The sequence below is a fragment of the Carassius carassius genome, chromosome 32, assembly GCF_963082965.1.
Source record: "Carassius carassius chromosome 32, fCarCar2.1, whole genome shotgun sequence".
NCBI lineage: Eukaryota > Metazoa > Chordata > Actinopteri > Cypriniformes > Cyprinidae > Carassius > Carassius carassius.
In genome coordinates this window covers 5640735-5668202 of record NC_081786.1, presented here as the reverse complement: position 1 = coordinate 5668202, position 27468 = coordinate 5640735, and the positions used below count along the sequence as shown (strand labels likewise).

At 36.4% G+C, this 27468-nt stretch overlaps 3 protein-coding genes across 6 annotated transcripts; 1 reads left to right on the top strand and 2 right to left on the bottom strand.

Annotated features, from left to right (window-relative positions):
* Positions 1–5032: 5032 nt before the first annotated feature.
* il17a/f1 (interleukin 17a/f1) lies at positions 5033–5922 on the top strand. The gene is made up of 2 exons (XM_059520993.1): positions 5033–5228; positions 5528–5922. Exons 1-2 carry the CDS (start codon positions 5035–5037, stop codon positions 5754–5756), a joined length of 423 nt encoding a protein of 140 aa, XP_059376976.1. The 5' UTR covers positions 5033–5034; the 3' UTR covers positions 5757–5922.
* Positions 5923–6519: 597 nt separating this feature from the next.
* On the bottom strand, positions 6520–9772 carry stmn4l (stathmin-like 4, like). Of its 3 annotated transcripts, XM_059519984.1 has the most exons (7): positions 9691–9772; positions 8733–8791; positions 8507–8602; positions 8113–8318; positions 7723–7914; positions 7418–7435; positions 6520–6744 (listed from the first exon to the last, which is right to left on the bottom strand). In XM_059519984.1, exons 2-7 carry the CDS (start codon positions 8743–8745, stop codon positions 6736–6738), a joined length of 534 nt encoding a protein of 177 aa, XP_059375967.1. In that variant the 5' UTR covers positions 8746–8791; positions 9691–9772; the 3' UTR covers positions 6520–6735. The 3 variants fall into 3 exon arrangements, with proteins under 3 accessions (XP_059375967.1, XP_059375966.1, XP_059375965.1); XM_059519983.1 differs by lacking the exon at positions 6520–6744 and having other exon boundaries at positions 6812–7435; positions 8733–8780; positions 9681–9770; XM_059519982.1 differs by lacking the exon at positions 6520–6744 and having other exon boundaries at positions 6812–7435; positions 9681–9763.
* A 9375-nt stretch (positions 9773–19147) lies between these two features.
* gpn1 (GPN-loop GTPase 1) lies at positions 19148–26258 on the bottom strand. 2 transcript variants are annotated; one of them, XM_059519980.1, is made up of 14 exons: positions 26054–26258; positions 25743–25836; positions 25230–25269; positions 24757–24823; positions 24620–24657; positions 24455–24533; positions 24264–24358; positions 24014–24059; positions 23658–23804; positions 23416–23498; positions 20609–20648; positions 20315–20405; positions 19741–19845; positions 19148–19652 (listed from the first exon to the last, which is right to left on the bottom strand). In XM_059519980.1, exons 1-14 carry the CDS (start codon positions 26234–26236, stop codon positions 19561–19563), a joined length of 1200 nt encoding a protein of 399 aa, XP_059375963.1. In that variant the 5' UTR covers positions 26237–26258; the 3' UTR covers positions 19148–19560. The 2 variants fall into 2 exon arrangements, with proteins under 2 accessions (XP_059375963.1, XP_059375964.1); XM_059519981.1 differs by having other exon boundaries at positions 19741–19836.
* Between the last annotated feature and the right edge of the window lie 1210 nt (positions 26259–27468).

The window sequence follows — 27468 nt, the reverse complement described above, 5'->3', positions numbered from 1 at the left end:
GACAGAAGTTTCATTTTTAAGTGAGCTACCCCTTTAATTTAACTGGATAGCTTGTCTATTCTTTCACCAACTAGACAGCCACTAACTCAGCTAACAGGGAAATATACTTTACATGATGGCAAGGTTCTCTCAAAGTTATGGACAAACATTCTTCTAATAACAATAATAGAATGTTCATTCTAAGTTATCTGGTCTTTAATTTCTCAAAATGTTACAACAAAACAAAACATTATTATACATCATTTATGGAATATTTTTTTCTGAATCATTTTAGTTGGATGTTCATCTAAGATGGTTTAGAGAACATTAAAAAGAAACCTTATTAATAATAATTAATAATGAAATGAAACGTCTCCTTTAATGTTGTCTGTAACGTTCACGTAACCAAGAAAAATTTTTCTTTACACATATAAAACTGGAGGTTGTGGACATTCAGAGAATATTCAGAAATAACTATTTTATTGCTTAAAGGGATATTCCATCCCAAAGTGAAAATTTGGTCATTAATCACTTACCCCCATGTCGTTCCGAACCCATAAAAGCTAAGCTTGTCTTCTGAACATAATTTATGATATTTTGGATGAAAACCGGGATGCTTGTGACTGTCCAATAGACTACCTAGTAAAATACACTGTCAAGGTCCAGGAAAGCATCAGCGTAATGCCATTTTAGTGAATCTGAGCTGTATGAAGGCAGCGTACTCTCTTCTGTGTCAGCCGCGACACAAGCATAAATTTTCTACACATATTTATGCTTTGATTTGAAAGAAAACAGCGCATCCTGTGTCGCGGCTGACACAGGAGAGCGTACGCTGCTTGCGTACAGTTCAGATTCGCTTAAATGCTGCTACGCTGATGTGAAGTGACACAGAAGAGACAAATTGTTGAATAAAATCATTATTTTTGTTTTATTTCTCATACAAAAAAATATTGTCGTTGTTTCATAACATTACGGTTGAACCACTGATGGCAGATGGACTATTCTGACGATGCTTTTCATACTTTTCTGGACCTTGACAGTGTTATTTCACAAGCCTCCTGGTTTTCATCCAAAATATCTTAAATTGTGTTCTGAAGATGAACGAAGCTTTTACAGGTTTGGAAAGACATGGGGGTAAGTGATTAATGACAAAATTGTAATTTTGGGGTGGAGTAACCCTTTAATTGTTATCTTAACAAAACATTCATAGAGCATATTTTTGTTAGCTGGAAACCTTGAGGAGGGGATTTATGCTGGTTAGAATATTTAACCATTGCATATTGGTCAAATTAAATGCACATTGTTGAAGCTATGTTTGTTCTTTCCACAAATTAAACGTTTTATATGGAGAAGAACAGAATGTAATTGTATAAATCTGTAAAATGATGTTACAACATTACTTTTACTCACTGTCTTTGCATTGTTCTCATTTGATTCAGATCAGTACTGAACCAATACAATGGATGAATGAACAGGCTATGCCAGTGTATCAACAAATATTTGTAACTATATGAATGAGCAAAAACAATGAAAAAACAATGCAATGCTCTCTTTTATCAAATACATGCCAAATATCAAAACCAAATATCCAAAGTGATCATTAAGCTATTTGCCATCTCATCAGTCTTTCTGGAAATTCCGTCATGCAAAAGCATAAATGCAAAATGTAAATCATGCTTATTCTTATATAGACGCTGTGGCTGGTATGTGCATATGCATGGGAGCTTATCCCAGCATCAAAGTGAGAAGTGCTCTTGATAGATTGTTTTCACTGATACAGTCTTTCTATGCGGTGAGATCTATAGCATCTGAGCACTACAGTGTGAACCGGCCTATTTTCACCACCCACATAACCATTCACATTTGCAAAGACAGCTCCTTTTTTTGGTCAGTATTCTGAATTTGGTGTATTTGTTTTGAAATATTTTGATTAAGTATAATGTGAGTTTGTTTGGAAAAGTGTGTCTTAAAACTAAGATTTATAAATGCTTCATTTAGGAATAATTAAGCAGCCATTCAAAAAGGTATAAAACCACATTTTGCAAAGTTGACTGTTAATGGGTTTGAGTGTGTGACGTCCATTAATGGGCAGTTTTATCATGGGCACCCTGTGGCTTAACCAAGAGTTATGCCACCGTCATGCCTTTCTTTGATGTGGCAGCTCCCAATGCGGGAATCCTCTCTGTGTAGGTTTTTTTTTTTTCCAACTTGCTTTCAAATTGACTGATGACGAACAATTTACATGAGCGGAAGCTACTCAGCAAATCGCTGACCTCATTTTACCATTCTGCTTTTGGTTAAAGGAAAATATAGCAAAGATCTTTTAAAACATATCAGTCGGCCTTGTATTGTGTAATTTCACCCCAATAAAATACATTAGCCAAAAGAAAACCATTGACAATATAATAGTATTAATTGCTTTAATAATAATAATAATAATAATAATAAAGGCTTCTTATGCTTTGAGCTGCTTATGCTTTTTAGTTGAACTTCATCGCTGTCTTATTCAAAGAAATATGAAACTTTAAGGTTCTCCCAAGTTTGTGATTAATCAGCTGGCAATGCGGAATCAAATAATTACAATATGCCTTCATTAGTAAAAATCTAGAGTAGCATGTGGAAATAATCTCACAAGTGATGAAAATGATGCAAATGATGCAACTAATATGTAGCGTGGAAATTTAGGTCATTGATTTCAGCTCTTTTAAAGATTCTCCAAATTTGTGGTCTTATGTGGGTCACTATAAAAGCCCCTATTCCTGGACGTTAAGTAACGGAAACCATATTCATGAGTAATAAAGTAGGAGATCTAAGATTCCTGGACCCTTTGAAACGCCAAGAAGTAGGTCAGAGGCCTGAGTCACATTTCCAATGGTTTTTAGGTAACATTGGGAGTTTAATGATCTAAGATGATGAATCATGTTTTTTTTCTTTTAAAGGCATACTATTTCATTTAAAAATGAAAGATCTGTCACCGGCTTTTTATTTATTTATAATTTTTTTTTTTTTTTTTACAAATTTTAGTGGAACATATTTTTTTTGTCAATAAAATGAATGTCAGTGGGGTCCAATGTTTTTTAGACCCGAGCATTCATCAAATTTTTATTTCTTTTTTTCCTGTTCCATATTAAATAAAATCACACTGGTTTGAAATGACATGACAGAATTTTCATTTTGGTGGCACTGTCCCTTTAAGTTAAATCATAATACACAGTACATGTTGAATAAAGTACAAACAACACTCATTTTTGATCTTCACAACAAAAACACTATTGAAAGGCATGTATTTAATGCTGTCATGCTGTTTTAGGGGATTACTTTTATTATATTACTGTCACTTGCATGTCCATCGCCCTCAGTTCTGAGTCATGAACATGCGGCATTGTTTTTCCCCACAATCCTTAGAAATTTCAGAGTAGTAAAGGGTAAAACCGCAATTGCTGAGCAACTGACGCAATCGTAAACCAGCACCGGTGGGAAACTCTGCATCGGAGAGATGCAAGCCATTACAGACACTGGGGCGGAAGTCTTCAAGTCGATATATTTTTTGCAAACTATGTCAATTGAGGTTGCTGGCATTAACAGAAGGCAATGTGGGAGCTGACGTATAGTGGACAGAATCATACCCAGCAAGAATTTATTTCATCATACTAATATATGCCTTCTGATCTGAGTGATTATGAGAAGGCGGTCAATGAAAGTAGGTTATGTTGGTATATAATGGTTGCTATGCTAAGATGCAATAAACACAATCATATGTGGATACAAAATGTATTTAGACACTTCAAAAACACAAAATGTATGAATTTATTTGCATTAACAAACTATCAAACCAAATGGCATTTCTGCGAAATAAAAAGAGTTACTAAATATTTGACCAAAATCTATTCAAAAAGTATTTTCTGTTTGTAAAATGTTAATGGAATGTGTATGACATCAATGACTTCATACATCCACTAAATATGTCCCGTTGGTTATATTTAATAGCAGGCTTAGAAAAGTGTGGAAGGACGTTTCACCCATGAAACAATAAATAAGAACTGTAATTGTGAATTTCTTGTCTGACAATTCAGACTTTTTTCCCTCACAACTGTCAGAAATGAATTGAATTGTCAGATAAAGGTTGGAACTGTGAGATATACATATATTGATATCTCTTCTGGGAAGAAAAAATCTGAAGAAGCCTCAATTCTGAGAAGTAAAGTATTGTGAGAATTGTGAGATTTAAACTAAATATTGCAAGAAGATTTCAGGCGAAAAGTTTAAATCACTTTTTTTATTCCATTGCAGAATCAAGCTTCTATATCATTGTGAGATATGAACTCAAAATTGCAAGAAAAAAGTCAGAATTCTGAGTTTACTGTAAATCTTGCAATTCAGATTTTTTTTGTAGATTTCTGAGATTAAATCTCACAATTCTGACTTTTTTTTCTAAGAAATGCATGCAAATATAAAAACCGGAATTGTGAGTAAAAAAAGTCAGAATTGTGGGTTAAAAAATGGAGATTATCTTTTTAATTGTTTATCCTGTGGTTGAATCAAGCTCCATGGGGCGGTAAAATGACGTTAGTTCTGAGAAAATCTCTACCAATATGCATTTATTTATTTATTATACAATGAGTTTAAATATTGTGTATAAAACCCATTTGTCAGCCACATATTGGGAAAAGAAAATAGCACTGTGATTGTAGTGACAATGCACTCAAAGTGGTTTTTGCTGACACGTTGAAATTGACAACATAAAAATACCATCAAAGGGTAGAATTCATCACAGGAAGTACACCTACACCGCCGCGAACAGGCCTCTCTATATAAACTGCACATACCACTTCAAATGTAGAGCAGCGAGACTTAAGACTGACAGAAGACATCAGAGGTCAAATGAATGCAACTATGTCATCAGCGCTAAACATCCAGTTCTTCATGGTGAGTATTGCTGAAATGTTCGAAGACGACCTGCTAACTATCTCCTAAGGATTTTTGCTGCTCAAGTCGCAATGCTACTATGATTGAGTCTGAAATGACAGTGTCTGTGTTTCACAGGTGGCTTGTATGATGGGGCTCGTTCTAATATCACTTGGAGCTGAGGGGGCACCTTCAAAACATCTTCAGAAGAAAGCAAACCACAAGTCATCAGAAGAATCCCTTCCATCCTCATCATACCGGTTGATCTTGGATCCTGAGTTCAAATCCTCGGCCAACCCGATCCATCCAATCAACAACGACTCCATCTCTCCATGGACCTACACGTAAGACCTTGACTTATAAACCCTTAAAAATAAAGATTCTTTATTTTCATTGAAGAAACTTCATGATCCATGGAACCTTTCCATTCCACAAAAATATTCTTTATTGTGGAAAAAGGTTCTTTTGATTATTAAAATATTCTTCACACTAAGAACCATTCATTAAAAAAAGTTTTTTTGAGGAACCCGAAATGGTCATTTCAGTATCACATCCACATACACTTGTTTTTGTTTTTATGTGTAGAATATGACTTTTGCAACCCGCTTTCCTAAAATTTCACATGATTCATATTGTTTCATAGGTTTACACATGATGACAGCCTGTACCCTCCTAGCATCGCAGAGGCGAAATGTTCACTGACTGGATGTTTGGTAGGAGGCGCTGAGGATTTCCATTCCAAACCCATTTACACCCAAATCATGGTCTTGAGGAAAATTCGAGGAGAAAAGCAGAACTACTCCTTAAAACTTGAGTACAAAACCATTGCAGTGGGATGCACCTGCGTGCGTCCATATGTACAACAAGTTTAAAATGTGGGACCTGATGGAGTTAGAATACTATAGATTTTTTTTTTATCATTAGTGTAATACGAATCCAGAACGTAAGGCTGAAGACTTGTGACTTTATAATTTATTTATTATCTTGTATACATGTTTGCAAAATGTAGGATGTATATTTGTTCATGATATTTTATGGATTATACTGTATATTTGATATTATACTGTATTTTGCCAATAGTAGAATTCAAGTTAAACCCTTCACCCGACTTGATCCATCTAATAATCTAATGTATTTATGTCATGTGCTTTCAAATGTAGGATATTTATTTTCACTGGATTTTTATTTTTTGATTATTTTGTACTATTTATTTATTGATTTTTAATGTTAGGATTGATGCAATAAATAAGAACAAATATATATTACTCTGATGGTCTATTTTTTTATATTTCGGAAAAAGCTAAAAATCAATAATGAGAAAGTCACCAGGATAAAACTATACCAGCAGTCCTTTAATTCCCTCGGCCTCTAAAATATATCACAATTTCTGTACAGAATTATATAGCCAAATCAGACTCCAGCTGATCATGAGGCAAGTGAACATATGTACAGCGGCAAAAGCTTGAGCAGTTGACCAAAAATAGAGCCTTAAAGACAGGACAGAAGACAAACTGACTGCATCCACAGGGGCAAAGTACATGAAACCGTCCAAACGTCATCCAAATAGTCAGAAACACACAAAGTTACCACTCACATTCACTCTTTTTTGGCACTAATGGCATACAAGCTCATTTCTCAGATTAAGGTAGTAAAGATTCCATCACAATCTTTGCTGGCCGGCCAGTTCTGTTCATCTGACAACATGGCCATCGTACCTTACAATGATATAGCGATATCATAATCGGGTTTCAGAGTCCTAATCTCTTATGATCCAAGCTAATAAGCTCAGCGTGATAGTCAGTCCTTTGGTGAATGGTCTCCGATATGAACAGCATGTGTTGTGAGAAGATCTCAAGGCACCTGGAACATAAAGTTCAGAGATATAGCAATTAATAACAGGACAAAAACCACACGGTCACACACCAAATGGCTTTTCACAAGTTTTATCAAGTGTATCACGGCATGCAAGCATTAAAACGTTGATATCGGCCACTTTTATTGAATACACTATTTGTTGTCAGGTAGCTAACAAATATTTTGCTAATGATCCTTTCAAGAAACCAACACTAAGACACATAAATACAAAGCCAAGCTACAGTACTAAGTACAAACGACCACACTGAATGACATTGTTACAAACAGCTAATTCACAGCAGTACAACACAAATACACATCTGTTTTGTTGTTCGTTATTGATATATCCCATCATTACATGCAAAGCCATTATTAAAGACTATAGGGATAGATATTTACTCATGAACACAGTTTGGCGGCAAACAAATCAAACGAATTTTTCGCATTTTCTAATTGATTCCCAATTCATCATCCATTACTTCGCCTGGCAGCAGACAAGAAGAATCTTTCTCTTCAAATGTCATATGATAGGCCTTCGAATCATTTCCAATTCCAAAAAACAGCCTTTCTTAGCTAGGCCTTGTTTTGTTGATTTTCTTGAAAATTCTGGACAAGAAATGCTCTTGATTCATATCATTCTACTGCCATTCCAGCTCCATCTGTTCCTTGTTTTTCTCACCTCCTCAGCATGCTTGTCCTGGAAAAACACAAGAAAAAAGTAGAAGAACAACTATTAAATAATAGCTCAATTAACTCTAAAGTGTTTAAGATTTGAAAAGATCTACCTAGTGGCACCAAATGAAATTGCAAAACTGATTCAGATGATCTCGCCCTAAACTCATGCCATCAACTGAGCTTTTTATTACTATGTTGGGCTGCTCAAACAAACATATAACAATTCCATTTTGTCCCACTAGTTGTGCAGAAATAACACACTGCACCTTTAAAAATGGAACTGGATTTGGATGTCAAAATCCACTGTACCTTCTCCTGAAGACGTTCCAGCATGGCAGCGATGTGGGCCTCCCGGTTCTCTTTGTTAATCTCCATTCTTTGCTCCAGCTTTTCTTTGGCCATCTTGATGAAGTTGTTGTGTTCCTCTATGGCTTTCTGGGCCACCTCTCGTTCATGCTCTCTCTTCTCAGCCAAGTGCTTCAGAAGTTCAGCTTCCTGACACTGCAGAGACAATGCATTTTATAAAAGACTCAAATAGAAGCATATCCATTATCGTTACTGTTGCATTATATTAAAATAAAATATAAATATTAGATCTTTTAATCTAAAGTTATTAAAACTGAATAATTACTAATTACTGACATCAGCTAACTAATTGATACTGAGAGTATCCTCCACAAAAACATCTCTGTTCCTTACCTTTCTTCTCTCTTCGGCTGCATCCAGTTTCTTCTGGATCTCCTCCAGTGAGGGGTCTCTGCGAGGTGGGAAAGTGGGATGGAATTCCCTCTGACCGTCAAAAGATGGAGGTCTGAGGATGACCTCAAAAGCCTGGCCCGATGACCTCTTGTTTAGCTCGATCACCTCCATGTCTTTAATAATGCACAGGTTGAGGTCCACAACATCTACAAAATAAAATCAACAATGACTGATTTGAAGGATATATGTTAATGCAACTAATTTTAAACTACTTAATTGAGAACTGATTGTAAATACAGTAAAATGCTCCATTTAGCTCACTGGAATATGTAAAAACAAGGAAATCTATCTGAAACTATGCAAGATTAAGACCTTTAAAGGTGACTTAAGGTACCTTGTGTTTTCTTGGTGGCCTTTTCCCGAGGCTCTGGTAGGAAGCAGGAGCAGAAGAGAGACACTAGAGGGAGCTCCTTCATCTTCTCTCTGTATGCTGCAAAAAGAGAGACAGAGTTATTTTGAGGTAACATCATCACTGATGCCATGTGCTCACACATCATTCCTTCAGCTCCATTAAACACTCCCAAGTTCACATACGAACAAGCAGCTGGATGTACACGCACCTGCAAGAGTCATTTTCCCTTCTTCTGAGTCCTCTGAGGCGTTTCAAACTCAGCTGATCCTACAGGAGAGAGAAAATGCAAAACTGTTGATTCTGTAGGCCAGAATGCATCATTTTCTCTAACACACTGTATGCACACAAAGTGAAAACCCTTCTATTTTATTGATGCCATCAACACAGCGGATATAATAAATAATACACGCTTTGGTAGACAACCCTGTTAGCATTGTCATTTACATTAGACAAATTAAAAATTCACATGCATTTGTTTGTAGCTCACAAAGCAAGTCATTTTTTAACCTCCCACTGCTTTCTGATCGGAATAAACGCTTGCTGTTTTGAAAGCAAAGGAAGTGCTGCTCTATGAAGGGGCCGTGGCCTTTGCACACCAACATACTATATAATCTCACCTCTCAGTACCACCCACAGCGCAGACTAGCACGCTCACTACAGGACCTGCAAGACCATTGTGTGTTAAAATACACACTTTGCCCTACATCGCCTTTTTAAATTTAGCAATGCACTTTTTCCACAAAGCTATTTTTCACCTTGCACAAATATGCACTTTACACTATGCAATGCACATCTTTTCTTTAGACTAATGTAATTTCATGCACAATATCATGAGACCAATTTCTAAATTGATTCTGATATGCTATTAAGACACTTAACAGTCGCAAATCCCCCAAAAAATCATGCTCATTTATGCACATATATAAGTCTAATAAACTCGACTGCATGCTCTAAATCTTGCAAGCATGCAAATCTCCAATGCAACATAATCTAAGGAAATGCCAAGCTAGATTACTGCGCTATTAAAAACAGAGCAAAAATAGAATTATTGTATCTTTCTATAGTGAATAAAACTTTAGTCCAACAGATCGCCAGTCTCCTTTTGTCCTGCAAAAGAATAGTACAGTAAAAAACAGATTATGATATACAATATTACCTTAACTCACTGACTGTGTGCTGTGATCTGCTGTCAGAGTCTTTCCCTGACGTTCAGTCTGACAGTCTGCTGCTGTTTGGATGCTCAACCTAGCAGCATCAGCACCACCTCTGCTAGATAAAGCATGACATCACCTCCTAGCACTCTGATTGGTCGAGAGGGATGCAGGCTCCTGATGGGCCAGAATGCCTGGGAGTGCAGATAGGGGGTGGTTAACTCTTTGTTGAAAGCTGGTTTCAGAGAAAGAAAGAGCATAGAATCTGCAGCTTTATGCAGAGAAAACATTATTTCTTCTTAAATTATTAAATGTGGTAAAACATCTTTTTTTTATGGAAAACTGGCTATTTGGAGCTATCAAAAATAGCACAAAGATTATTTCATTTGCTTTCCTACATGTCATTCCTTAGCAAATAAAGACTTGGAATACATTCATTAATTTTTTAGTTCATTTCAGTTTTGAATTTAATTACGTGCAGCATCATGTGCTAATCCAGTTCTGTCTGGTTTGGGGAGCTCTTCGAAATGTCATGTCTAAAAACGGAGGAGGACAGGGATTTATGTGTCATCTTCTCACTCACTCATGGCTGGAGTCTTGTTGATGACTATGACACAGTAACCTTGCCAACATGCTCGTCTGGATACGGGCACAACGGGCCTGTTTGAACAGTCTGTCAATGGCCCATCTGTTGCTCTGGTCCTGTGCCAAATCAATTACTGGTGTTTTAACAATTTCAAAAACAGCTCGTAGAACATTGCATTCCTTTTATGAAGAAAAAACTTATTTTACAACCAAAATTATATTTAATATATGCCTGTTGCATCTCTAATTTCAAGAGTTCATAGTTTCCTCATGAATTTTATGACATTTTAGTATGGGATTTGTAAAAGGCTCCATTCACAATGCCAATTTTTTTGAGATTGACAACCGCCATTCCAATTTTGAGTCTCAAAATTTCCTGTTCACAGACATACCTTTATGTGTGTTAAGATTTGATAGATGAAGTTGCGCCTCAACTGAACTTTTGTATTTTCAAATGTGATAAGACTTCGCAGTTTTGCACTTTGCTGTATTCTATAGGCTTGAATACAATCTGTATGAACTGTATCACATCTGAAAATACAAAAGTTCAGTTGAGGCGCAGCTTCATCTATAAAATCTTAATTAACTGTCGGAAGCTTTTATACCTCGGTAAAGAATGGAGAACTTAAATGCACAGAAGCGTGTTGTTCTGAGAATGTGGTAGCCATACAAGCAACTGGTTATCTACAGTCTTCAAAATATCTTCTTTTGCATTCAAGAGAAGGAAGAAACTCATACAGGTTTTGAACAACATGAGGCTAAGTAAATGATGACAAAAATTTACATTTTGGGCTTAACTTTCCCTTTAATGACTCAAATACAAGACTGGCAACTGTAATTCTGTTGCTGTGTGAATGTGGCCAGTAATATGCAGGGTACTCTTTGATGATTTCAGCATTCATATAAGGCCCTTATCTGAACCTGTTTGCAGTTTCGAGGTCTCTCAGGTGAGGTGGAAATATTCCCAGCAGTCTGATATGGATGTTGAATATGGCGGAACAGAACATACTGTACCTACTTTACTTCCCAGTGGCTTCAAGAACACTTACATCAGGCACTTACCCTATCAAACGAAACTAAATTACCTGCCATACATCTCCAACCAAGATGTAAGTGAATAGAACAATGGAACTCAATGCACATGGATAAATGCAAAATAAAAGATTGCATAATTATTTTTTTCATTTTATTTTGTTGCAGTTAATAATACATTAAAATGATATATAAGCACATGTATGTGCCACCCATATAAACTGGAGGGGAGTGTTGGGTTTCGTATATGCTGGCTGTGATCACTGAAGGGGGCCGCAGGGGGAGGGGAGACGGCAGTGCTCTAGCGATGATGTCATCCAGCTGTCTGCTAGGTTGAGAGTCGTGTGCAAGGATACAGGATTTTTCCTTTTCACATGGCAACAGAGAAAAGAATGCAGCAAACGAGGTCCTGCACTGATTCACACAGACATGAAGGACAAAAAAGAACGCATACTGGGAATTGTATGCAAAAGGTGCATCAAAATCCTTTTGCTGAGTGACAACGAGGGACTGAAAAATAAGGGTGGGGGATGTAGTGAAAGAAAACAATGTGTCCGCAAGGAAAGCCTGATCATCACTGGTAACCCTGCTATGATGTCATTTCCAGCCAATCAGGAGCGGTGCGCTGGATTCTCAAGTCAGAATGATGCAGTTTCCAGTTCACATCTGACCTGACAGCAGTGAGGATGATGACGATGATGAAGCAAATCATGCATACAGGCACAAGCCATACAGGTGTTTTAATTGTAATTTTGCTTCACATAACTACATAAAAAATAAAAATAAAAACTTGTTTGGACTTAAAGGTGCCATGTACAAAAATTGAGCTAAAAATATTCAAAAAATTACCAACACGCATCAAAAGTATGAGAAGAAATAAGGGCGATGATGTCATTAAAAAAATGTAAAGTTATAGTGCTGCAGAGATATCAAACTTAATTAGCAGTAGCATTACTAGCCCCGGCCCGACAGGTGTCGTAATACCAGTTTCGGCCATGGGAGGCGGTATGCGGGCAACATAACCACCAGCCAACCTGCAATACACGAATAACTCGCACGGCTTGTGGGCGTAATCTAACCTGATGTCAATCAAGCGGAAGGATGGTTGAAGCCCTTGGCAAGAGACCACCACCCGCTACAGGGAAACAACCGCACTCGGAAACACAAATCAAATCCGATAAGAAAAGGAGCCGAACCAGAGTAAACATCGGCACTGCTTTCATTCGCTGGAGACAACTGATGGACCTGAAAGAAATGAGGTTCGACACCGAACTTGCAACATTTCTTTTGGATTGGTAAGTTAGATGCTGTTAGTATTTCGCTAGAAGTTTGTTTTATATGTTTGTGTATTTTTTTTCGGGAAGTTATGACATAGAAATGTATCGAAGGCTGTTCTATAAACGTGCTAATGTTAGCGATGGCTAACCGTAGCTGCGTTTGATAATTAGCTAGCTATAACTTACCCATATTTTTATACCATAAGTAACCTGCTCTGTCTAGTCTGTTGGTCTCCGTGTCCTCTTTGCTTCGTGGTTTTTCTGTACATGAGAAAATTGATTTGTGGTGTGAAAGCGTGTGAAAAGAGTCAATTGCGTGTGTCTCACGGTGAATGCTTGAGAGTTGGCAGCTCTGGTTACGTTGGTTTGCGCTAGCTTGGTCAACATCAGCTGTCTGATGTTGACCAATGATGTTGACAGAATGCTGTCTGTCAAATTAATTTAATTCCAATAATGTGTATATACAACTCAATGTAATATGAACAAAACGAATATGAACATATTCACTGGTAAAGGTGAAGGGGAGTAGCTTGAAGATGTCATGTTTCAAAATCACTTGACATAACCAAACATCCTCTTATGGCAGCGGTTCTCAATTCCAGTCCTCGCGCCCCACTGCTCTGCATATTTTGCATGTTTGTCTTTGTTAACACACCTGATTCAGATAATCAGCTCGTTAGAAATGAACTCCGTGCATGAACTGTTTTTCAAATGTTCATTTCTCCCTACTCTCTGAGCAGGGGAAATCTGTTGAAGTTTACCTCACATCGAAACATTCATTCACTGATTTGTGCTGTGCAGCGTCTTTAAACATGGACAACTGTGACATCATATACCTCTGTAAATCAATACAATTTAAATTCACGTCTTGCACACTTCAATGCACTTTGATTGGAACATATAGCTACGTTCACTTCGAACTGGAATCATGGCTGAATATCCTGTGATGACCACTTCGCAGGGCACTTATGTTCGAATAGAACAAATGTCTGAAGCTCTAAGAGAAACGTTCAAAATGTGCAGAGCAGTGGGGCGCGAGGTCTGCAATTGAGAACCGCTGTCTTATAGGCTTCGGCTATGCTCTTGTGTTGTTGTGAAGGTAGGGGCGGAGCATAGAGACTATGCTGTTTCTCGTTTGTTACTCTAGAGTAGACCAATTCACTTTGAGGCATACTGCCCCCATCTGGTATGGAATGTGGAGTATGACTTGATTTTTTTTTGCCAGATATTACAGATGGCACCTTTAATGCAACTCAATTGTTTTTTTGTTTTTTTTGTACGTTTTGGGATTTCTTTTTTCCTGGCCTACAAAAAAGATGTCTTTTTAATTCTCAATATTGTATATTATTGCCAAATATTGGATGCAGTCTTTTTGTCAACTTATTTTTGTTCAATTATCACAGGTTTTGCATTTCTTTTTGGAACGGATCATAGTTTTTATCTGAAAACTGTGTAAATTATCCACAAATAATGCTTTTTTACTGTTCAAAAACAAGTAGAAGAACAAAACAAATAGGCTGAGTTCAAGATTTGGTGATAATGGAGCATAAGAGATTTATACAGAATACTTTTCTGCTGTATTAAACCTTTTTATTTTTTTAAATCATTTTGTACATACACAGTAAAGCACAGCTGCAGTACATCATCACTGACATCAGTAACACATCAGTCTAATGGCTTGTGGCGGAATGACTGATGGGCACACTTTGCTTAAGAGGAATATTACGGTGTTCCAGCTAAATTATATTAGAACATATTGTGATGAGCTCATGCTGACACACCCCTCTTGAATAATACAGACCAAAACAATGAATAATTCACAGTCCTGCTTTGTTTTGAGTCAAAAATGCACAAATGCTTGTCTTTTTCCTGGCAGTGATGTTGTATTTTGGTTTCAAAACTGTCTACAGTGGTATATATCAAGGTCAACTAAATAATGTCGATTTTTCGCTAAATTACATTCTTAGGACAAGTGTTTTTTTTCTAAATACCACTACTTTTCTTCTGCAGCCTTGACATTCAATCCACATGTCCAAATGTTACAATCCATTATGTATCATCAGTAATCAGAATCATCAGCTGTAAAGCATTTAGAATTTAAACGTATAAGTCAAAGCTCTACATGATTGATTCTTTATTCTAGGTGCGATGGGAGAGTAGGTCATATCTGCAGGCTCTAAACTCAGGACATGACATCACTCTAATGGTCGCGTGCTGCATGACTCATGGCTTTTAACTCTAGATGTCAGTATCTCTCAGGCCTAGACTTACGGTCAACAAAATCTGCATGAACATGCTGTTTACTAGAAATAAACAGAGAACAAAAGATGATGACATCACATACAGTCATAAAAAGATAAAGACTTCAGGTATGTTGAAAATGGAATATGGTGTTCTGAACAGCACCTGCTATTTCTTAAAAATAGAATGTGAAGCAGCAATGCAATATCATGATGAGTGTTTTTAACAGCAACATGCTATTATTGTTGCCACTTGACCTCAGTGTGTTTAATTCAGTGAATGGCATCCATTTATTTACTTGTAAATTAATATGTTTTCATCACATAATCCGTAAGTTTGGAATAGCATACTACCATACTTACTATTAAGTGTAGCACCTGATATTTCAATACAGTGAAGTATTACACTTAATATTAAGTGTAGCACTTGAATAAATGCTTATATTTTTTCTTGGCATTGATTTTGTAGTTTGGTCTTAAAATGGTCCACAATGGCATGCATTAATAAAGGACTAGTTCACCCTAATATAAAAATTTGCTGAAGTTTTATTTAGGACATCCAAGATATAGATGCATTTGTTTCTTCATCAGAACAGTTTTGGAAAAATGTAGCATTACATCACTTGCTCACCAATGGATCCTAGTGAATGGGTGCATAATATTATTCAGTATTCCTTGAATACCACACTATACACATGAATATGCACATGAATGCAGTATACACATAAATAATAATAGTATGTCATTCCGATGGTCCAATATGCAATAGTAACAGATTCTATTCTTTCCTCTCTTGGAAAGCATTTGTTGGCTATCAAGTGCATGCACAGTATACAGTATTACTGCCATCCAAGCAGTGCAGTGGTGTCTATGAATGAACAATTATGAAATACTGTACCTCTTTGACCGTTAACATTGGACCGGTAGAAACCAGTTATGACTGACTTTTGCATTTCACCAGGCAATGTTCTTCCTCCCAGGCATGCAATTATAGTAGGCGTCTTGACACTTCCCGCTTCCATTCAACTCATCCTTTCTCCTTTTATGTTTGGCTAACGAGAATTTGTATGTGTATGTGTGTGGTGGCAGCATGCAAGGGTGTTAAGATTGAGCGCTGGTAAACTCAACCACATAGTGACTCACGTTCTGTGAAAATCCAAAGGCATCTGCCATTGTTAGGTTTGCCACACAACCTACATGCCTCAGATTGTGATGAGTCACCCCACAGCCAAAGCGTGCTCACATCTGTTCACGACTACTCTATTCTAGAAACTTACAGATTGAAGTTAAGAGTCTGCAGTTGCACCGAATGTAGCTTTTGACAGTGAGAACATGACCTTTCAATGTCTTCAAAAGTACAGACGACTACTATTAATGCAATCCTCTGAGAAAATACAAATCAATGATGCAGAGTCTTGAAGTAGCCTATAGTGACAATCAATCACCACAATCTAAAAAAGATCCTTATATGTGTGCAGGGTTTTTGGAGGTTTTATTAAAATACATTAATAATTTAATTAATAAATTGAAGGGCACATAATACAACAATGTCCTCTAAATGTACAAAGTTTGAAAATACAGCTGCCAACAGATCTTTTCATATAATCTTATTAAAATAAACAGGTTAAGGTTTGAATACTTTTGCTCCTAACCACTAGAATATGGAAATTACATTTTGATCACACAAGGTAGTCCATCCTCAGTTATTTTGTCTTGTTTGCAAATGTAAATGTGTAAAAGATTCATAAATAAAGATCAATTTACTGATTAAAACAAGAATACATTTTTACCAAATAGCTCAGAAAACCTAATTTTGTTCCGTTTTAGACTTCATATCTTAATTTTGCATCTCCAGTAAATGCACCAAAACACTATGCAAGATATTCATTTTTGCAGTGCATTCAACATTAGTGTCATTATGCCTTTATGAATTTACAATTTCTGCACCTGTTTTAAGGCCTTGATTTGTGGAAAGGTGAATTAAGCAGTGATATTTTTCTGAAACAACTGGCCCAAAAAGATCTATCCATCTACAGTCATGGCCAAAAGTTTTGAGAATTACATAAATATTGGAAATTGGAAAAGTTGCTGCTTAAGTTTTCATAATAGCAATTTGCATATACTCCAGAATGTTATGAAGAGTGATCAGATGAATAGTCCTTCTTTGCCATGAAAATTAACTTAATCCCAAAAAAACCTTTCCACTGCATTTCATTGCTGTCATTAAAGGACCTGCTGAGATCATTTCAGTAATCGTCTTGTTAACTCAGGTGAGAATGTTGACGAGCACAAGGCTGGAGATCATTATGTCAGGCTGATTGGGTTAGAATGGCAGACTTGACATGTTAAAAGGAGGGTGATGCTTGAAATCATTGTTCTTCCATTGTTAACCAAGGTGACCTGCAAAGAAACGCGTGCAGCCATCATTGCATTGCATAAAAATGGCTTCACAGGCAAGGATATTGTGGCTACTAAGATTGCACCTAAATCAACAATTTATAGGATCATCAAGAACTTCAAGGAAAGAGGTTCAATTCTTGTAAAGAAGGCTTCAGGGCGTCCAAGAAAGTCCAGCAAGTGCCAGGATCGTCTCCTAAAGAGGATTCAACTGCGGGATGTGTCACCAGTGCAGAGCTTGCTCAGGAATGGCAGCAGGCAGGTGTGAGCGCATCTACACGCACAGTGAGGTGAAGACTTTTGGAAGATGGCCTGGTGACAAGAAGGGCAGCAAAGAAGCCACTTCTCTCCAAAAAAAACATCAGGGACAGATTGATCTTCTGCAGAAAGTATAGTGAATGGACTGCTGAGGACTGGGGCAATGTCATATTCTCCGATGAAGCCCCTTTCAGATTGTTTGGGGCATCTGGAAAAAGGCTTGTCCGGAGAAGAAAAGGTGAGCGCTACCATCAGTCCTGTGTCATGCCAACAGTAAAGCATCCTGACACCATTCATGTGTGGGGTTGCTTCTCATCCAAGGGAGTGGGCTCACTCACAATTCTGCCCAAAAACACAGCCATGAATAAAGAATGGTACCAAAACACCCTCCAACAGCAACTTCTTCCAACAATCCAACAACAGTTTGGTGAAGAACAATGCATTTTCCAGCACGATGGAGAACCGTGCCATAAGGCAAAAGTGATAACTAAGTGGCTCGGGGACCAGAATGTTGAAATTTTGGGTCCATGGCCTGGAAACTCCCCAGATCTTAATCCCATTGAGAACTTGTGGTCAATCCTCAAGAGGCGGGTGGACAAACAAAAACCCACTAATTCTGACAAACTCCAAGAAGTGATTATGTAAGAATGGGTTGCTATCAGTCAGGATTTGGCCCAGAAGTTGATTGAGAGCATGCCCAGTCGAATTGCAGAGGTCCTGAAAAAGAAGGGCCAACACTGCAAATACTGACTCTTTGCATAAATGTCATGTAATTGTCGAGAAAAGCCTTTGAAACGTATGAAGTGCTTGTAATTATATTTCAGTACATCACAGAAACAACTGAAACAAAGATCTAAAAGCAGTTTAGCAGCAAACTTTTTGAAAACTAATATTTATGTAATTCTCAAAACTTTTGGCCATGACTGTATATATCTATAAGCCAATCTTAAAGCAGCACTTAGCAAATTATTAAATCAAGGTCATTCTAGCATCTATACTGTGAACAAAAGAACAGTAAATAAATGTTTAAGTTGTTTCCTCTAAAAGTTGACTTTCCATTACCTCTCCAGTACTCTCATTCAAAGATATTGAGTGAAGTGACATTCAGCCAAGTATGGTGACCCATACTCGGAATTTGTGCTCTGCGTTTAACCCATCCAAAGTGCACACACACAGAGCAGTGAACACACACACACACTGTGAGCACACACCCGGAGCAGTGGGCAGCCATTTATGCTGCGGCGCCCGGGGAGCAGTTGGGGGTTCGATGCCTTGCTCAAGGGCACCCAAGTCGTGGTATTGAAGGTGGAGAGAGAACTGTACATGCACTCCCCCCACCCACAATTCCTGCCGGCCCGGGACTCGAACTCACAACCTTTCGATTGGGAGTCCGACTCTCTAACCATTAGGCCACGACTTCCCCTATTGAAAGCTGAAGGTCTGGCCGAGTGGTATTTCACACATGTGAAGTTCTACAAGATCTTAATTCATGAAGGCATGAAGCTGTATCCCACGGTCTCACTACACCCACAGGATTCTTCTGCCATATGGCTTCAAATCCACTACTGCCCACCCGTCTTCTCAGCACAGGCTCGGCTATTCAATAAGAACATGCTGAACAACACTTCTTACTCAAAGAGCATTATGAAAAGACACAGCAGAAAGTTCACAGCAAAGCAGATCTTGTATGTATATATATAAAAAATATTTTATTTCCCATCATAGAAACGTGAACTTTAAAGGTACAGGAAGTCAAAAGAGAAACTGCAGATTTTGTTCTGTTCCAGGTTGTTAGGCAATACTACATTTTATTAACAGCCAATTAAGACTGTAGAGTGTACATAAATATATTACGCAAAAGATAAGTTATGTTCTGACATTTTTCATTGGGTATTTGTTTGAAAACATGCTTATACATCCTTAACCTGTTTTTATATTCTAATACAAATGTCTTTATTTGCAGTTCTGAAATCTCAGCGCAGACAAGGATGTGCAAGTAACCAAAAGTGAGCAATAACAACTTATTTTAGAGTCTTTCAATGTGGAAAGGTCAACGATGGGGAACAGTATACATACATAGTGACCATTTCCTGCCTTTAATTTGACTTCCTGTTGCGCACCTGCACTATATCCTTTCTCTCCTTCAGAAAAGTGCTGAAAGCACCGGCCTCTTTACTTTCTTCTGTGACTGTTGGGGGAAAAGTGACATCATAAACGTGTGTTCCATGGTGTGACAGCAATTATGGTTCTTCAAGAACCATCTGAAGCATCCTCACCTGTGTGATCGATATCATCGGTATCACTGTCAACGTCTTCCTCATCTTCATCAGGGTTCCCGCGATTAAAGATGAGGTCACTGGGTCCACCAAGATCTGTGGCTTCTGAAGAATAAAATAACCAGATGTGCCAGTGTATAAAGGATACATGTATCAATTTTGAAGACAATGCTAATGAAAAATCACTCTCAAAGACCAGATGAATGCTGACACAGGATATGGATCGGTTCTAAAAAGCAGTTAATGTAAAATGTGATTTACCGTTCAAAATTTGGAAGTGGTAAGATTTGTTTTTAAGATATTTATTCTATTCTGCAAGGATGCATTTAACTGATCACGAGTGACAGTAAACAGTGATATTTTACAATATTACTGTTTTTACTGTATTTTTGAAAAAAATCTTGCCAACCCTAAACTTCAGCCCACTCTCTTTTCTAAACAAATTTAAAACACCTTTGTGTTCTCATCTAAATATCAGATCTTACGTTATATGTGAAGAGATCAAAGTTGATTAATGACTTTCAAATGTCTTTTTCTGAATGAACAGAGACGTGACTGTTCTGAATGAATGTACCGGTAGGAACTGCAGTTTCCATGGAAACTGCTCCCATGTCCTTCCGAAGGCGTTCCAACTGCTCCTGTTGTTTCTGATTCTGAGCTTCAGCCTGAATGTGAGATGAAAGCATTAATAACAGTCGGACTTGACCTTTTCACATCGAACAAAAAAAAAAGAAATTTTTACTTGCCTTTGAAATAACATCTATATAGTTTCAAAAATATATATAGTTTAATAAGTGCTGGAAGGATATTTGTGGAATGGGCGGTTGATTTATGACTAGTACATCAGCCTACATCAGTGATTACTCACCAACTCTCTGTGCAGACGTTCATATTCAGGACGATACTCGCTGCAAGACATTAAAACACATCAACTGTTTGCAAAAAAAAAGCAATCATTCATCTTTAAACATAAATCTATATTGTCCTTAGATTAGAATCAACTTTATTGTTATTATGCAGAGTACAAGTACAGAGCTAATGAAAAGCAGTTAGCATCTAACCAGAAGTGAAAGAATATAGTGTTTTATATACATATAAGTGCAGAGTAAGTGAAGCTATGGTTTACAGAATGTACAGTGGAGTTGCTATACACAGAATTGAGCAGAGTATGTACAAAATATAAATAAGAATGCAATGTAGGAATTATATGAACAGAAGCATGTAGGGTTTTATGTACATTATGAACAGCAGCAATGTAAGAACAGTGGTAATAATTATAGTTGGTTGAGTGTACAATAGTAGTGTTGAACAATGTATTCTATGTAAGTAATCAGCAGTGCAATAATATATTTATACATATGTATGTATGTATATATATATATATATACAGAGGTGGAAAGAGTACAAAAATATTCTACTCAAGTAAAAGTACCATTACATTAATGAAATTTTACTTAAGTACAAGTAAAAGTACCAGTCTAAAAATCTACTCAAGTAAAAGTAAAAAGTAGCTCATTTAAACTTTACTCAGAGTAAAAATTACTTAGTTACATTTTAACAGTGGGAGGGAGTCAAAATGGGACAGGCCAAGAGTGTCAAACTCAGTTCCAGGCCACAGTCCTGCACAGTTTAGATTTAACCCTAATTAAACACACCTGATCCAGCTAATCTAATCATTTATGTTTATTTGAAAACTACATGATATGTGTGCTGGAGCAGGGTTAGAACTAAACTCTGCAGGGCTATGGCCCTCCAGGAACTGAGTTTGACACCCCTGGGATAGGTCTATTACTCTCAAACTAGTTGTTTTTAATTAAAGGAATCGGTTATTTAGAATAATAAAACATTTGGGCTGTTACCAGGCAAATCAGTATCAACAAACTCATCTTTTAATGCAGAGGAAATGCAGAAGATTCATTGGAAGTGGCATTTAGATGTATTACACTGTTTAGTGCAGGACAAGAATGCATTTAACCTGCAGTTACAAATGCATGAATAATGTTTTGATATACAAGACATAAAATGTTGAATACTCATTTGAAATGATAAGAAATTAATTATTTAAAAAAATCAAAAGATACTTTAAATGTGAAATTAAAATGGCCAGTATGTGTCAGCAAGTCACTGTTAATAAGTGAGTCATTGCGATTGAACCGAATCATTTAAACGATTGATTCATTCAGGAACGAAACACTGTCACGTTGCTCAGAGACGCAAAACTGTGCTTTGGTGGCTGTGTTTGGAATTATTTTCTGTTGTAGAAATAGAGCTAAAAAGGCAATATGGCGTCTAAAACGCAAGTCTCTTAATTAACTTGTTTACTGAACTGTTATATATATATGTATGTATGTATATATTCATGATGATTTTTGGAGGAAACGATGGCATTCTTTGTGTGATTTTGATTTAATATATGAAATTATATAAATATGTGAATTTTCTGCCCCTATATCTTCAATTTTGTGATCATTCTAAATGCATATTAGGAGACTGAATCACACAGTGAAAGAACGCACTATAAATGCGCGCGCACATCATTAAAACAAAAATAGCACACTCCTCACCACGGTCTTTTTGGCTAATTTGTGCAAAGCCTCTTGCTAAAATGTCAAAGCTTCATTTTAACCACCAATGCAACGATGCAATTACTTAGCTTACCTCTACATTCTTGCGAAGGGTTGATGTCTTGTCGAGATTTTATAAGCTGCTAGTTTGGTCTTCCTAGGCAAGTACAGCTTACACTGCATAATAGAGCATACATATGGCCAGGGGTTCACTTCATTTCCTTCGAGTTCAACTTCAGAATATGACGGGGTTTCGTTTTCAGCGGTGTCTGCACCACTAACGCCTGTTTTGTCCGTCTGCATCTTTCTTGTGATTTTAGCGCCAGTTTGCCCTCCTGCCCATTATGCCGTAGTTTCCAGGGAGCGATTTATTTATTTATTTTTATTTATTTTTTTTACTCAGTAATTAATGTGTTTTAAAATGTAGCGAAGTACAATACTTCAAACAAAATATACTTAAGTAAAAGTAAAATTACAGATTTAAAAAATTACTTTAAAAAGTATTAGTACACAAAAAAGCTACTCAATTACAGTAACGCGAGTAAATGTAATTCGTTACTTTCCACCTCTGTGTATATATATATATATATATATATATATATATATATATATATATATATATAGTATAGTAACAACGTTCAATGGTTTACAGTGTGATAGCTTGAACAATGTGTAGTCCGTGCAAAATATGAGTAGTGCAAATACATGTATGTAAAGTCCTGTGACCAGTGCAGTAAGAAAACAGGTGCAGGTTAACAACCCATACATCATTATAATACACATTTCAATGAATCGGCTCCTATTTCCATTATATTATACCAAACTGAAAGTGCTATTAAAATAGATGTCTTTTGATCAAATCTAGCTAGATAAAAAAAAATATTTATAGTGGTAAAATTAATTCAATATCCGTTCAAATTCAATTTGACACCAATTAAAAAGACCAAGACTATTTTTATTTTTATTCTTTCTGAAGTGCAGCTTCTTGGGCCCTGCTAGGTGTTTTCAGTGTAGAAAACAGTGCTATTTTAGTAGCATTTATATTCCATTATAGTGTTTACAAACATTTTAGTCTATAGTCTAAGTTTGAATTTTGTGTTGGGATACATACGTTTCATACTCTTTAGCAGCATCAGCAACATGTACGAACAGTTCATCAAGCCCAGATCCCGTGACTGCAGACACACCAACAACCTGCAGGACACAAAGAGAGTCTGTTACGCTCTTGCAAAGGCACAAAAGACTCTTGCAACTCTGATGGTGCTAGCTTATAATAACTAAATTACTGAATGTTTTTCTAAGCAATTAGATTTACAAATCTAGAGTGGAGAATATCATGAATACTTAAGTCACCCTCAGGTTGGTGTAGAACTCATCCAGGACAAGACTCATAGAGCGGGTCAGATTACTGACGTAGGACGTTTCCTGATTCAAAGCATCCTGGAACACCTCAAAGTCCTGCATCCACTCCACCGCAAAACTGTGATCAATGATGTCAGTCTGAAAAAGATGCAGAGGAATACATGTATACCTGTGTTATCCACCAACAGCCTTGTCAATGGATAAAACCTGCTGTTTAATCTTTGAACAGAAACTGTTTGTATGCATCCAATATATATAAATTGGTCATCTTGCTTTCTAGATATCAGTTATCAGCAAAAGCCATTGAGAAAAAACCATTAAACATAACCATTTTATTATAACATTACCTTGTTCATGGCAACTATGAAAGGTAGCTTGGTCTTGTAGAGAATGCTAGAGAAAAAAAAACAAGATATTTTGGTAAGATCTACAGAAATCATGACAACTTTCATCCTGCCGTCACCACTGAATTATACAGTCGAATGTAACACTAAGAAGTGCACTGAACTCGAAAACAACATGAAAATGTTTAGTGAAGTTTATATTGCAAAAATAGTGCATAAACAAGAAATAAAAAAACTAATCTGAGACACTGACCTGCAGGCGTAGAGCATGTTGGACATAAAGGTGACCGGATTTACACTTCGAGACGTGTCCATCACATAAATAACCACACAGGGAAAAGAAGAGGCCTAGAAAGGAAACTTTATACTGTTTAATACTCCAAATTAAGCAATGCAAAAATATCTAAGTAACAATAAACCCGACTAAGACGGAGAGTCACAGACCAGTGCTTCGGTTATGATGGTTCCAGATGCAGACCATGTGAACACTTCTATCTGTCCAGGAGTGTCAATCAAAACATATCTGCAAAGAAGAATATTCCATGCATGAGACTGTAGCAATAAGAAATATACAAGGATATCACCTAAATCTACTAAACACAAACTTACTGGTGGTTACTTTGCTTTTTTTCAATAAACTTCATGACCTAACAGAGGAGAGACAGAAATGGTAAGCTAAAACAGAAGTATGTGGATATAAATGTGTACAAAGTGCCATCTACTGGATTCTTCAAATGCAATTCTACCTGATCAAATCGTGTTGCAAACAGATTTAAAGATGTGACGATTCCTCCATTCGGCCCTAAACCATATCTGTACTAGAGTCAAAGACAATCTACTCGGATGACATGAAGCTGAATTTCCATAACTTTTCCAGTCATTTGTGATTCACTGGATAAGGATTTTTTTTAATGATTTCATAGAGAATGCACTCACTAAAAGCTGAGCATAATTACATTATTAAAAAAAAATATTTAGAAAACGACTATAGATATTTCCATGTTAATTTTTATTTTATTTTAATATATGCAATTTGTCCAGGTCTGGAAATCGTAATCTTACAATTCCCTGATATTTCAAGTTTTCCATGACTGTGGGCTGTGTAAAGATGTAAAGTGAAGGTTTAAATGTTTAGTAAAACTATCCAAATTTCAGTGAAATGATGCATGAAAATTATGATTCACAGCACAAGGCACTTCATTTCAAACCGAAAGGATACTGTTTCATGACTTCTTTGTAATTGACAGTATCTCTGATGTCTGTAAGGAAAAACACAATCAGACATAATCTTTGACATTAATCTAATCAACCAATCATGAACATTTATCCACAATAAAAACCAAAAGCGTCTTATTTTTCAGCGTTTAATCAATAAATGAACCCTGAGCGTAACTCCACTGCTGTGATATGGTGCTGGTTCCAGTGCCATTCTGTTATATTAAAGCACTGCTCTCAAATATTTCTGTTTTTTTAATATGTTCTCAAAACGTCAAGATTATTTTCTAAATCTATTTGGCAACTCATTTGGCTTTTAAAATTTCCTTTTTCCTTCTATTTTGAATTAAAAAAATATGATATGCTAACAACCACAAAAACATGAGTTAAGTGTCATAAGCGACTTGTAAAATCACTAAAATAATGATTTGGAGTCGTTTGGATTTGTACTTTTTTCGCTCAGGTACGAGAAGCATCACAGAAAACGAGTAACGTTAAGTTGTTGACAATAACATACCGATGTTGGCTGGAAAAGGGACCTCGTGAACTGCAGGATCTAGATTGATCACATATGGAGGACTTTTCTTGGAGTGCAGGTAAGCTGTGAGCCTCTGACAAAACAAGAAACACTATATATAAGCTACGTTGATTTGTAAATAATTATAGCCCATCAGAAATTCAAGTTAATGTGTTTTGGATTTCTCCATGATCAGTTATAATTAGATATTATTATCAGAATTACTTATCGTATTTAACTGACAGAATCTTATTATAATCGAGTAAATGTTAACGTTACATAATAATAATAATAATAATAAAAAGCCTTACCTGCACAAACGTTGTTTTTCCTGACCCTGCCATGCCTAAAACTATGAGACACACCGGTTTCGGTTCTGTGCTCTGTTCGTTAGATGAACTCTGGCTCGGTGTTGGGTTATTATCTCCATCTTCTTTATAGTTATCACTTTCATTTGAAGCTCCGTCGCTAATATCTGCTGCTGCAGTCGCCATGCTGTTTCTACTACTGGAAACTAACCGTAAAGTATACTGGCGTAAAATGACGAAAACCTTCCTGTCATTATTACACACGACCACTAGATGGAAGCAGATTCAATAGGATTTTCTTTGATTTTATAAAACGTGACTGACTATGAATAGGATGAGAGACATTCAAATAGTTTTTTTTAATTTATTTTTTTATTATTATTATTATTTGGATAATTTTATTTCCCAAAATAAATAAAAATTAAATTATTAGTATTTGAATTACATAATAATAATAATAATAATAATAACAATAATAATGATGATGAGGATGATGATGAGGATGATAATAATAATAATAATAATAAAAATAAAATTATTAATTACTGTTATTCAGAGGTTAATTGTTATATAAAAAAAAATATATGTATATATATATATATTTTAAATTTTTTTTTATAACAATTAACCTCCCTCCCAAGTGTCTGCAGTCTACCGTTATGTGGATAAATATAAGTGGAATTAAATTAGGAGTATTTGTTGTACTGATTTTAGTATCAATTTCTTTGAAAAAAGATTCTCGACAGGATGATTTCCATTACTGTGAGATTTTTTTTCCATTCACATTACACTAATGGGAGTCTGCATGTCTTAAGTCAAGAAAATATCTACATTTAATGTTTTGTTTATTATCTTGATTTGGGGTTGGAATATGACTCGACTGAGATTCACCTAAGTATTATTTCCATATGTAAACGTGACATATGCATTTTCCCTGTTACTGTTTTTCCCATTATCAAAGCATTTGCTGGCACCGTTTGTATATGCTAAAAATAGCCTCTATATATCTTGTCTGTATCAACACAAACATGAACCCTTGGTGTTTTTTCCATACGGCTCTGCTCTTCCTCATGTCAGTGCTGCATTAACACAGACTGAGTCTTGTGAGGGCAAACAGCTAGTGTGCACAGGGCCTTCAGATGGTTTACTCTGGGCATTCCTAGTAGAACATCACTGTAGAGAGCTAGGTTAGTGTGCTCTGTGTGTATTATTTAACAGATTTATTCAGCCGTGTCTGTACGACAGGCTCTTTACATGAAGGTGTCAGGGCTGGTGGCTCTAGATAAGCTACAAGACACTATGTAAGCTTGCCTCATATTCTTAGAGTAGATGGACTACATGAGATCAGACATGGTATGCTTGCAGACATTTTATATGCTACACTTTTAGAGCAACTAACTGCCAACCAGTCAGAAGTA